The 13,497-nt window shown below is 46.4% G+C and overlaps 2 protein-coding genes across 3 annotated transcripts in view; one reads left to right on the forward strand and one right to left on the reverse strand.

Annotated features, from left to right (window-relative positions):
- pcxb (pyruvate carboxylase b) overlaps nucleotides 1–13,497 on the forward strand; it is a 265,842-nt gene that overhangs the window by 143,937 nt on the left and 108,408 nt on the right. The gene's annotated exons all lie outside the window — the stretch shown is intronic.
- Nucleotides 5,793–13,497, reverse strand: part of LOC142893514 (leucine-rich repeat and fibronectin type-III domain-containing protein 4) — a 32,464-nt gene continuing 24,759 nt past the window's right edge. For both annotated transcript variants that reach the window (XM_076034153.1, XM_076034152.1), the window contains exon 7: nucleotides 5,793–7,155. In XM_076034153.1, the coding sequence (XP_075890268.1) occupies nucleotides 5,832–7,155 (1,324 nt within the window). In that variant the 3' untranslated portion in view covers nucleotides 5,793–5,831. The remainder of the gene's footprint in view (nucleotides 7,156–13,497) is intronic.

Consider the following 13,497-nt stretch of genomic DNA (forward strand, 5'->3'; position numbering starts at 1 on the left):
AAGTCTGCATTGGAATTCAAAGAAATATGTCTTTGGGTTAATGTGCACATGACGTATTTGAAAGCAATGTCTTGAGGTTCTTGATGTGAAAATGGAAGCTTTAAATCGTCTGCTGGCCATCAGCAAAAGCAAATAGATATTTAGTGTTTGCCGCACATTCTCTGAAAGGCACATACGAACATGCTCTTTCATTGATATGTGTGCTTAACCCAGTGTTTCTCAAAGTGGGTGGCGTGCCGTGAGGACAATGAACAGTTTTCCAGCGCTGATAGAACGTAATCAAACACCTCTGCAACCGCGACTGGCGCGATATTGTCGCTTAGCGCACGCAGCGCTCAACGTCATCCCGTGTGGCAGGTAGAAAATGTGATGTTGTTGCATGACTGATGTTGCATGTGGTCAATTTCATCGAAACAAGACCCCTGAAAGCGCGGCTATTCTCTGCACTTTGTGAGGAGATGGGAGCACAACATAAAGCTGTGTTGTTTCACAGCGAGGCCAGGATGGTGGTGGATGTTACAAAAGTGAAAGGAGTATTCTTGTTTAAAAAGTAATGTTCAGGATTTGACGTCACAAAGAGTGATTTGCTTAAGTTGTTTATTTGTACAAAATCATTTATTTCATAAATGAAGAGAAAAGTGAAATGAATGTTCATGATTTAAAAAAAAAATGATTTGATATCACAAAAAGTGGTGTGCCAAACGTAAAACATGATTTGCACATTTATGTTGTTTCAGTGAATTTGAAAAAAAATATTTTGTCACAATTTTGCTTTTTTTTTTTTTTGGTGGGGGGGCGTGACAGAGAAGGTTTGAGAACCACTGCCCTAATGCCATGCAGGTCTTTGGGGTCAAAATTCAACTTTGTCCTAGAGACATGGGACCACTTGCAGGTTCATCTGGATCCCTCAAGACACAGCCCCGTCAAATCTGGGGTCTCTAGTCCCAAATTTTTTTGGGGGGCATGAAAAATTTCTTCCTCCAAGGTGTGGGGCGTGACAGAGAAAGTTTGAGAACCACTGGCTTAACCCATCATTTCTTGCCCATTAATGAGAAAAGTATGTATTTATTTTTTCTTTACGTCTGCTTGCTCCATCTTTTGGAAGACGTGTGTTTTTTGAACACATCGTTTAAGACCCTTGCCATGTCTGAGGGCACAGAATAGATGTGCGGTCACTGCACTGGGACAGGGACCGAAGGACTGAATGAACCTTTTTTGTTGTCCAGAAGGTGCAACTCTCAGCAGCATCGGGTTCAGCAGGAAGTTGGGAAGCGACTCCAGGCAGCAGTGACCCGAGGACCAAATCCGCTTTTTTGTTTTCATTGCAAGAGCTACGTTCGCATTTGTTCTTCTTTTTTGTGTTTTCCTTTGGCAGTATTGCGGTGCCACTTACAAGGCCTGGCATACGTACTGCAGCGTGTTGGGGGATTTCCTGTGGACAAACACATTTTCATGAAACAATGCCGTGTGGACGAGGCAGAAAATTAAACATCAATGTTTTTTCAAACTACATCCCAAGCATTTGAGGTCATTCTGAGATTATTCTTTAGATTTATGCGCTAAATCTTTATATGACACAAAAACCTATTGAATTATAAAATGTGTGTGTGTCTTTATGTTGATTTTTAAGTCTTAAACACCATCTTTTTTTAAAAGCGTTGCATCTCCCAGCTTGCATAGAGTTGTCTGCAAGTTCCCGTCTCACTCGGATTGTCCCTGAAAGTTACAGTGTCTGCGCTTATTAATTCACTTTTGTGCCTCAGCCTGCTTTGCCAAGGTTGAGTCATGATTTTAAAGAACAGCGGGATTATGTTTAAGAGCTGCGCTCTGCTCAGATGTCTTATTCTTGCCCCGCTGAACCGCTTAAAGGAAATAATCAAAAGTCCCGGTCTGATGATATCCGACTTTATTTGTTGCTGTGGCGGTGTTTGGCCTGCTCTCCTCCTCTCTCTCTCTCTCCGCCGTGGCCGTCCGGGCCGAGTTGGGCGCGAGCGGCGGTCCGACTGGTGTTGTAGCGCAGGAGGCGCTGAGTCCCGAGGAACGGCTGAGTCAGCAGTTACTCAGCAGACTGCAGGAAAATGTGTCACACCTTGATCATAACAGCAAATGTCAGAGGAATAGTCGAGCAGAAGGAACACACACGCTCACAGGCCACTAGCATTTCCTATGCAGCATATGAGCGTGTGTGTGTGTGTGTGTGTGTGTGTGAGAGAAAGAGTGCATGTTACTCAGCATTTTTTTTTCCATCATCCTCATTTAATTGGTCAAATTAGGCCAGGTTTGTGCCTTTGGCGACTAAAGCAGAGGAGAGGGGCCATATCATGTGTGTGTCTGTGTGTGTAGTTTTTACACATAACTCCACACACAGTAAGAGAGAAGGGGGGGCAACTATCTGACCTGAAATGCTTGTGGTATTACAACCCCTGTCCTGTCTTCATTGTGTCTACTTAAGCTATCAAATTGCCCTTTAACCCAGTGTCCAGACACACACGCACATTTCCCCTTTCTGGTGTCACTCTTAATGTCATCAAGTCGGCACTCTCCACGACTCAGCTACTTTGGTAATGCCCGGCGTTTAAGCTGGAGGAGAGAGCGCATTAACTCTTTCACACCCACCCCTGCCCTGGTTTGATCCCTTATCTCCGCCGCAGCGAGGGCGGCGCCGGCTAGCGCGTTCAGATAAAATGGTGACATTTAGCGGGAAATAAAAGGCCGAGCCACCCCCCCGCAATGCTGACTGAGGGCGGCTACGTTCCGGAGCGATAAACCAGCCGCCGTCTTTCCCCCTCCGTGCCCACCATTGTCTATTTGTCCATCTGCATTGGCGTCAGCGTTCTGGTTTCCCGCCACCCTCGGCCTCTCTCCACACTTTCCATTATGGACATTCAGCAGCATCAGCAAAGGGCTGGATGCAAAATGAAATCACGCCAGAGGAGAGGTAGACCACAGAGATAAGGAAAAAAATAAAGTAACTCTCTCCACCGCCGCTCATCTGTTTTTGCGTTCCCGGCACGACTTTGCTCTTTCCAGTGTGAAAATGTTCAATCTGCTGTGGATCCAGCGAAGAACAAAGACTCCGGGCCCGGTTTCTGATCAGCGCCCCGCTGCCGAGGTTTGGTCAAGAAGATGCCCGTGGTTGCTTTACTCTTCTGGCAATCACAGAGGAGAATATTTTTTTTCTCACCATCTGTCGGCTCGATAACTGAACATGAAGGGATCGACAATTTTTGCCTTCTAATGAGCGCTTTAGCGAAGAAATCGCTGAGCGCTCGTGTCCTGCAGATACAGTTTTTAGCCAAGCTGAAGACAGCGCTCAGTGAAAATCAATAATGATACATGGCCATGTAATGTTATCCATCATTCTGCCTTTAAACTGTAGGCGTGGGTTACAGTAAGCATCAGCGCTACAATGCAGTGGATCCTGATTGATTGATCTGCCTCTCGGAAGAGCATCATATATGGTGTTTTCAGCTGCCTTTTCCATCCTCAATGTTCTTTCAGAGTATCTCCGAAAGAACTGTTCACTCAGATTGAACTCTGCTGGTCAACAACTAAACAACTTCAATTTGAAGAGCGCTACCTCTGAGTCATACATTCACCTTGGTTTCTGTTTGTTTGCTCGTTTCTCTCGTCTCAATCCTGGAATCTCTCAGACTGAAGTGATGAAGACACAGTTGTGTAAAGTTGTAACTGAAGCCCTCTGCGGTGCTTGAAACAAATACACAGACAAATAATGTCATCCCAGGAATTCTTTCAACACAGACATTATGTGCTTTAGTGCAAAAGGCAAGAAGTAAACATCCTGTTAAACACATACACACAAATATGACACACAACGTACTTTCATATGTTAATGAGTCCATCACTGTTCAGTACATATCATTTTTTTTATTATTTATATCAAGTCCAGAGAACAATATTGACTTTGGCAAAAATGAACTGAAAACAGAAAAAAAACGACAGTAATTGCTCGGTCCTTATTGTCAATGCCGTCGGCTCCGTTGTCGGCATTGGTTTGTTTGTGTTTCTGTTTGCATTTTTTGGGATGTATGCGTCCTTGCCAGTTTGTGCTGTGTGTGCTTTTTTTTTGTGCCTTTCTCTGTGGTATTCTGTATTTTTTTCTTCTGTCCTGTTATACTAAACATTTTTTTTTATGTCCCAAACATAAAAAAATACTTGAAACAAAAATCACATTTGCATTTGATCCCAACATTGTTCCCCAGAAATCTTTGTAAAACAGAAAACACATGGTGCGACAAGTAACATCATTTTATATATATATATGTATATATACTATATATATGCACTTTCAAGTTTTCTTTTTTCTCTCAGATAAAAGTTTGAAGAGTCTCTGTGTTCTGTGCCGGCATATCAGTCATCTAGCCGTTGATATCAGAGGCCTCCAGAGCAGCTTTCCCTTCCACCTGCTGCCAATTCACCATTGAGACTGTTAATGCGGGGAGAAAGGCGCCTGAAGTATACATACTTGAATCGACAATTTCAAATGCTGCAATTGAAATAGCTGTGAAAGTGATTTTTCGGAAAGGGCTTTCAAACCTCATCATCTTAGTGTCATGTGCATTCTGTTAGCAGCCAGAACCAAACCCAACACAGAGTTAACACACTGGATTCCCCCTTTACAAACACTAACTGAAAGTGGACTAGTAAAAATAAAAAACAAAACAAAAAGCAAAACATTAAGGCTCCCTTAGACGCACCATGTCCCTGATCTAACTGTGCATGCGCTCTTATGCATCCATTAGAATAATTAATTTGTTTCGGACTGGTCGGTGTCTTCTGACAATCCAATACGATCTTGCCTTTCAGAGACGCGCACAGGCACATGTTCCATCATACACCTCTGTCTCGTCCATTTTGTAATCCATATCGACTCCATTGTAATCCCAGAGTCTGACTTTTAATAATGTCTGTGCTCCATTCGCCCTTTCCAGCTCGTATCGATTGATCATGTCCAATGCGCTCCCCTCTGTATTTATGCCCCCATAATCCGCAGGCAAGGCAAGCCAAAAATCATTGTCCGGCCACAGAGGACACATAAAGTCACATTCATTGTGTTTTGGGGAAGAGTTTCAAAATGGCCAGGAAAAAATGCCAGGAGTCGAAAAGCATGACGACCAAAGTCGTGCTGTGTCACCCAGATCTTTCTCACTGCGGTATATATATATTTTTTTTTGGACAGGCAGGTATTACCAGTTGTTTGGTCGTTGTTGTTTTTGATCCAGTGACAACTTTCACAATGCCGGGCCCTGGTGGGTGGGAGTGTGAGCAATGCTGTCAGTGTAAAGACTATGTCATGATCCTAAGTCATGATCCTTCTGTTCTCTCTCCCTCCTTACCGCCGTCCACCTTTGTCCTGACTCTCCAGTTTTGTTTCCACTCTGCTGCATTTTATTAACTTGTGTATGTTTTTTTTCTCATCTCTGATGCAGCTTTAGCTAAGCCTTGAGTTTTTAAATTCCACTTCACAACTGCCACCTTTTATGTTTCTTCCACTCTCCCACACTTCACCTCCCTGCCCACTTTTTTCCACCCATTCCCTTTACAGGTCAAGAATGAAGAGCCTCTTAAACATTCTTACTTCATTGCCAGACACGCTTTTCCCTTTTCTCTTCACGCTCCTCATCTCTATCACTTGTGCACAGCCAAGCTCAAGTCCGTTTCACTCCCGTTCTTTCTTCTGGTACTGAAAACCTTTCATCCGCAACATGATGGTTTGTTCTTTCCCCACTCTCCACCTCTCAACCCTCCTCAAATAAAGATTCCGTCCACAGAGCCGCCCGTCCCTCTTCGTTTCTTCTCGCTCTTGTCTGCTACACAACGCTCTCCTCCAGTTCGTTGGCGTCGCTCCCATCTTTTGCTTTATCCCTTGCTCTGTCCTTCGGGTCGTTTGCTCTCGAAGAGGCGGTGTTGGAGTTGGAGTTGGTGGTGTTGTAAGCGTGGATGAAGCCCCTCTGGAAGTGAGGCCCGAAGCCCCCGGCGTTCTCGACCTCCTCGCTAGTCGTGGACGACGTGGTACTGGTCGTGGAGGCGCACTGCACCAGCATCCCGTGGAGCGACTGGCTCCGCCTGGTCCAGATCACGCTCAGCCGCTTGGCGTAGCTCACGGCGCCGTACCGCTTGGCGACGGTGGCCGCGGCGTCCGTCGCCAGCGCCACGGAGGAACCCATGTCCAGCGAGTGGCGCCGCTTGCTGACGGTGCCGCACGCGGGGCTCAGGGGGGACAAGGGGCTCTGATAAGCCTGTGAAGAGTTCCATTTGTCCCTGCCGCGGGGAGAGATTCTCCAGTCCAGCAGCTCCGAGTCTCTCAGGGGCGCCGCCAGAGAGAAGCTGGCGCGATTGGTCAGCTCGCGCTCCAGACGCGGCTTGGGACGCTCCCTGGAGTGGGAGTGACGCGGGAGCGTGGACGGCGGGGACGGGGAGTAATAGAGGGGAGTTCTGTCACTTTCAAGGGTGTACGGCAGCGCCTTGTCCAGCCTGCGCTGCCTCACCACCAGCGCCATCTCGCTGCCCGCCCCTGCCGCCGTGGACACAATCCCTCCGGCGGAGAGGAATTGCTCCAGGTTGACCTTGGGCTTAGCTCTGGGTTTGGGAGGAAGCTTCGGGGGCGCCGACGGTGGCGACGAATCAGCCCCTTCCGCCTCCTTGTCCTTCTCCTTCTCCTTGTCCTTGTCCCCTCCCCTCTTGGACGTCAGGCCGTTGGGCAGCACCACCATCATCACGTCCCCAGCGCCGTTGGCTTGGTAGCACCCGCTGTTTGCCCCCTTGTCCCCGCCACCCACGCCCCCGCTCTGGCAGCAGGCCCCGCCCCCCGCCTCTGCGCCGGTGCTGTGGCAGAGTGTGTGGTCGGTGTGGTTGCAGACCCGGTGGCGCACCATGAGGGCCACGGTGAACACGAGGAGGGTGACAACGACCACGCCACCTACCAATATGGTGAGCGTCCCTCCGAGGAAATGGGCTTGGAGGGAGCGGCACGCTGGGTAAACGTCCTTGGTGGAGAAGGTGGCGCAGCCCAAGACCTTTGTCGCCGCCAGGGACGTGACGGTGTCATCGAAGATGGCGAGCACGCACAGGTTGTAGTCGGCACCCGACACCAAGTTCTTCAGCAGGAAACGGTCGGTGGTGGACGGTAGGATCCTGCGAGCGAGCAGAATGCAGACGAACAACATGTGTTATGTATAGGCAAACCAGGGCCGGGGGGCCTTGTGTGGCCCGTTAAGCTTTTTAGTCCAGCCAACCAAACTTGAAGAAATTATATTAATAGTAAGTCATGAAATAGCTGTATTTCATCTATATTTTCAGTGTTTTAAGAGTCATATCAATAAAGAGCTGAACACCGTGGGGCTTCAAGACGCATATTTGCTTAGTAACTTTGCTGTGGTTCATGTTCAATTGACATCAAAGCACATGTTTTCTAAATATCCCATGATATATATTTTTTCTCCTATGAGGTGGGTCACCAAAACACTCCACCCATGTGCTCCTGCTCCGGTCCCTCTGTCACATTTTATAACCCATAGTGGCCCACCAGTCAGAAAGTTTTGCCCACCCCTGCTCTAAAGTGTCTGCACTAATTTAAATGCTATTATTCTACCCTCAGATAATTCATGGAGGTTCTGAGGGAGGATTAAAAAAAAATGTGGCAAAGGAAAGGAGGCAAAGAGAGACTGCAGGAGTGGATTTTGCAGCAGGGGTTGAGAGGCAGAATGAGGCTATTGATGCACCGCACGCCCAGGGAACGTGAACAGAGAACTCTGTCTGCTCATTTGGAGTGCAGGGACGTGTTTGTGGGAGTTCGTTCGTAACGCGAATCCCGGGGAGAGACGAATGGCAAACCTTTTTATGAGACCTCGGCTTTACGGACCAAAAAAAAACGTGTCCTTTTAAATGCAGCTGCCAAGATTTGATTTAATTTGGGACGTCTCTGGCATTTTTGATGAGAAACAAACATGTCAAGTGAACTCGTGTTTGTGTTGGGTTTTGACCCCCCCACCCAAATGTGGGACGAGTGCCCGCGTGGGATAATCAAGAGAGGAGTGCTTTGACTGTTCCCTCATTCAAAGTGTTTCAGCAGCTCTTTCCAACTAACAAACGCGGGGAGAGGTGAGCGATGGAGGGCCTAGCAGAAACGGTGAAGAGGTGTGGTGATGGCGAGGGAAGAGTGCAGAAGATGCATCTGCTTGTCGCTGTTTGTATCCTTACTCTTGTTTGTATGCATGGCTTTAGTTTTTTTGTTTTTTTTTTAAATGTGTGCGTGACAGGGTAAAGTGTGTGTGGGAGACTGAAGCAGAGCTCGAGTGTTTGCTGCTGATGGGTTTGACTTTACTCTCTGCTGTACAACCTTGTTGTGTGGGCAAACGTGCAGTTGTGAGTCTCTGCCACTGCCAAGAATGTTTCCCAGTGTTTGTTTTTATTCTCATCTTGTCTGCATTAACAGTTCCTCTTTTTTTTTTTTTCGCGCTGCACTTTTCACACTTTGTCTGCTGCTTCCAATCCAGCTCCCTTCAGACATGAGCTCGATCCAGTAAGTGTCATCTAGCCTGCCTCAGACACTGAGGGAGCCTTTAGCTGAACACTCGCAAGCTCAGTGTGTGGTTCCAATGTGTTTTAATAAACCTGAGCCAACCAGGAAACAGAAAGACTGGAAAGCACTTTTTTTTTCATTTTTTATATTTAACTTTGCTTTAGTTTTTAATCTGCTGACTTAAATGACTAAGATAGGAAGAGGCCCAATAATCATATTATAACAAAATAAATTTTGCTTTACCGGACCATTTTTCTGTTTTACCACCTTCCATGTCACTGACACCTCAGCATATATTCCAAAATACCTTTGCAAGCCTTTTGCAGCTCTCCTGAGTGATTTGAATTATAACAATAAAGAGGCAAATAAAACCGCACAGGAATGCATCCAGCCTCCAAATTCTGCGAAAGCTACAACCTCTTATAGAACCACAGTGTCCTCTGACATGACATATCCCGGCATAATCCATACAGAAGCTGTCAAAAATCCACCAATTATCTTATTGTCTGTGCTCACTTACTCAGGTACCAGGTGTGTTGCCATGGCAAAATCTCATTATTTGACAGTGCAGTGCCAGAGACCAAATAAGGCTATTCATCGTGCAGTGTTAACACATTTAATGATTTTTTTTCATTACCACCAGCTATACTTTGACTCGTGCCCCTTCAATTCTCTGTTTAAGCTATTTCCATTAAAAAGTAGAGAAAACAAACATCAATACGATGCAAATAATGGTAAATGTGGTGTTAGCATCATGCGACAGCATGGAAGAGAAGAGACAAATCTGTGGGCGCAGTGGAGAATTAGATAATAAGAGCTGCATCAGCAGTGGCATTTAACAGTGATCTTTTTCCGCAAAACTTTAAACTATTTCACTCCTTAAAACTCTTTGAACTTTCAACTGCCTTAAAAATGTGAAGTCAATATTCTCGCCTGTCTTGAGAAATAATGTGCTCCATGGAATTATTCATTGTCGGCTCCCTCAGCTGCCTAAAGACGGTGTAGTTTTTCACCCGTGTGTTTCACATGCCAAGGCATCTCGCTCGCAGATAAATTCTGATTTTGCGTATAAACGCTTTTGGGAAGAAAAAAAATACAGCAATGTTGCAGCGGTGCAGGGCGGTCCAGAGCCTGACCAGGACTCCGTGAAACCGGTAGAGCATACAAAGTGACCATCACTGCAGAGGGCTGTGTCACCTACTGATGTTCTGATTCTCTGCTGAAAAGGTTAAACCCACATTTAAAAGGCTTCTTCTGTCTAATTTACTGGCGTGCTTACACACCCCTGTTTTATTGTGTCCTTTCTCCTCCGTCTCCTCCTCTATACTGCCTCGGCTTGATTAATACGGACAGAAGCCTCCGGCAAGTTTTATTGGTGCACTGCAACGAGAAACTTTTTGCTCATTATCCCATATAAACAACTGATTATTGCTGATTTGCAGTGGATTTTTAGTCTCTTGCACCAGATATATTTACTTTAGGAATGTGACTATATGAATTAATCTTTGACTTGACAATCTTTTTCCTCCCATTGTGAGCAATCCCCCTTCTTCCCAGTAAACCTTCTTTACAGCTCTGTTTTGATCCTCTCCTCTGACTGCCCTCCTGGTTTTTGTCACATCCGCCCGGGTCGCGCTGATCTCCTCCTTTTTCCACCGGGCGGTCCGTCGCTCTTATCTCGCCGTTATTGCCCCCTTAAATCTTCCCTCCTTTCTTTACTGAAAACTGCAGTGATGCATTTAGTTGGATGCTGACCTTCCTTTTTTTTTTTGCCCTGCTTTGATTCTGATTGAAAATTTGAAGCTGTTTTCCAAGCACACCCCTCCTCACATCACTCCTCTTTCTTCTCATCTTCAACCTCCTCCACGTGTTTCATCAGCTAATCAGACGTGTGCCTCTGCACTCCTTTGACAAGACTCCATGGGCTCCCGCATGCATACCTGAGCTCGGAGTGGCTGACCCCCCTTCACCTTGCAGCCGCTATACTACCTTTTCTATTAGCCACATATATACTCCTGTGTTACTATTTAGCAGCCAAGGTCACGTCTGCCCCTTCTAGCCCATCCAGCCCCCCCCACCTCTCCTCCCTCATCCTTTTCTCTTTTCCTTTTTTTTCCCTACTTGGCCGCATGGCTAGCACGGAGAGAAGGAAAAAAAAAAAGCAAGTAAATTCACTGAAATATACATGGAAGAACCGGACCCATTCGCACTCACATGCATCTTTGATACGCTGCTTTGCCATGCATTATGCATGATTACCTCTATTTATGGTTATTGTCTATATTGTTGTTCCACCTGCAAAGTGGAAGTCCGCCGGGCTCGCACACCACAGACGCGCACACAACGATATTCACCGTCGCATCTTGGGTGAATACCTCCAACTCCCAAAACAGCGTTAGTTCATAAATATAAAGTGCAACTCGCATGCATTGCGTCGCATGATTGAATTGTTTTTTTTTCCTTCTCTCCCCGTGCGAGAGGCGAGGCTGTTGCTCTCATTACTGTCCCCGCATCTGCTGACACGCAGTGTTCTTTCACCAAACATACCCCGGGTGCGTCTGTCTCCGTGCTTCTAATTACGCCTGAACCCCGCAAAGGCTACCGCGCACACACACACACACACGCAGACACGCACAGGCGCAGGAAGGCGGCGAGGGGAGTGGCTTCTGTACGCAGCCGGCGAGGCGCAGGCGAGGTAGACGGAGAGGAGGAGAGGAGCAAGGGAGGGAGGGAGGGAGAGGAGGGGAGGGGATGGACGGCAGAGGGAGAAGACAGTGAAAGCATCACCCCCACCTCCACCACACACAATTTTTTTCCCCTCTACATTGCTCAGCCCTGCGCTATGGAAAACAGGAACGTGCGCAGAAGGTGCAGACAAGCAGCTCTGGCTGTGATCATGTCTTCGTCTGACGAGCACGCGACCCCTCGTTTTCCTTCCCCGCGCCTCATTTTGATTCTTCATTTAGCCCCGTCTCCATTTTTGCTCTTGATTTGTGTCTCCGTCTTGTTGGCTGTCTCCTCCAATCGCATCTGATCTCTTCCTCTGTTTCCCTTGATCTGTCTCTCTGTCAGTCTCCCCCCCCCCTCTGCCCGCCCCCTCCTCCCGGGATTTTGTTTCATCCCTCCTTCTTCCCTGTCCTCTTCCTTAATCCCTCCTCCTCCTCTGTCCGCTCTCCCTCATTTGGCCTGGTTTTATTTTTTTTTTCCTCGTGCCGCCTGATTCTGATGTTTTGCTCCCGTTCCCGTTCCTTTTTTTAATGACCTCCTTCTTACCGATCCCTCCGTATTTGCCTGCGTACAACATTTCTCCCTCGCTTCTCTTTGTTTTATTTTTACAACACAATTAAAAAGAGGAATTAGACAGCCCCGTCCCTTTATGCACCCGCTGCTCACTGACCCAGCTGCAGAACACAATATGAAAATATTTGCAGCAGAACATTTGTTGGAAGCCGATGTTTCCTCTCCCTGTTCCTTCCTCCGTCTCCATTGTGCTTTGACACTTATATTGACACAGTAGTTTAAAGCTTAATTACATCTGCCACTGGGGTGCAATTCCAAAACCCATTTGTCCCTCTCCTATTTTTATTTTTACTCCCTACCATCCCTGTAAACAGCCTCTCTCATCGCTCCTTCCTCCCTCTTACCATTTATTCCCTTGCGTCCTTGTCAAACCTGTCGGCAGCTGCACTTATCTGCTCTCTTCTGGCATTTTATTTGACATATTCTTCTATTATTTATTAGAACAAAGTTTGTCCAATTCAATCTCCCCGGCATCGTATTGTGTGACATAAAGCTGCAGGTCCTTGATAGTTATTTAAGTCCCTTATATTTTTATATATCCTGATGGACAGTGTGAAACCTGTATGGTGTCGTTCCTCCAGCACCGCTTCACTTTTATTTCCCCTTTTCTTTGTGAGTCACTGTTCCCCATGATCTGCTCTGGTCTCTGCAAGCTCCTCTCCTGTTGCTGTTGAGCGCCCGACGCGTCCTTTTTCACTCAGCATGACGTTATGGGGCCTTCGCTTTTTACTTTTTACTTATTTCTTAAGCTCAACATGATGTTTCTGTCCAACTTCTGTTGGACCTCCTCTCCCTGGCATCATTTCGCTTCCCATTAAAGTCTGTGTCAAACTTGGTGCTCGTGGAGCCCAGCAGGAAGGTTGATCCTGTTAAGACTGGGGTAGAATTGTGACAACTGTTAAAGCCGTCACACTCCCGCCTGCATGCTTTGAAAGACATTCTGACACGTACAAGTGTCATACAAATTTTGCCACCAGCGCATCTCTGCGCCCTGCCGATTTATTAACTATTGAAAACTTCTCCCACCGCAGATTTATTAAAGGCTGTTCTCTGGAGGGGAGGAAAACATCAGGGGCGCAGGGTAAAGCAACAGACAGCGTCTTCTATAATTCAGTGGTTGAATAATGTATTTGTTATAATACACACAGAGGTTGGCCTGAAAGATACTGAAACTGAACAGCAACTTTCTGTGAATGGGTCTCAGAACAGTCATGGATATGAGCCTGGATGTCAGCTGCTCTTTACTAAAACGCATTTGATGCGTTTGCATCTCTGACATTAAAGACAAAAGTGGACTGTACAATAAGTCAGTCATTAACAAGAAGAAATGTCAACCATGTACGTTTCTATTAGGAGATCAATTGGCTGTTGGATGTTTTGTTTTGTTCACTTTTAAGACAGACCACCAGTCACTATGCCTTACCTTCCTGTGATGCCTATGTCTTGGTGTGCACTGTATGGAAAACGCTACAAACGCAATTCAATTCATTTCTATTGGAGCCAGTCACGCTATGGCACTCTAAATTATGAAACCGTTTTAAATTTAATTTGATTCATTTTTATTTTGGACTTTTTGACTTTTTGGCCAGGTCCCTGTTGAATATGGTATTTTACCCGGTTAAATGAAAATCAAGTCTCAGCTTCTATGAAATGCA

Source organism: Nelusetta ayraudi, unplaced genomic scaffold, assembly GCF_046127955.1.
Source record: "Nelusetta ayraudi isolate G7.1 ecotype Tasmania unplaced genomic scaffold, CSIRO-AGI_Nayr_v1 ptg000042l, whole genome shotgun sequence".
NCBI lineage: Eukaryota > Metazoa > Chordata > Actinopteri > Tetraodontiformes > Monacanthidae > Nelusetta > Nelusetta ayraudi.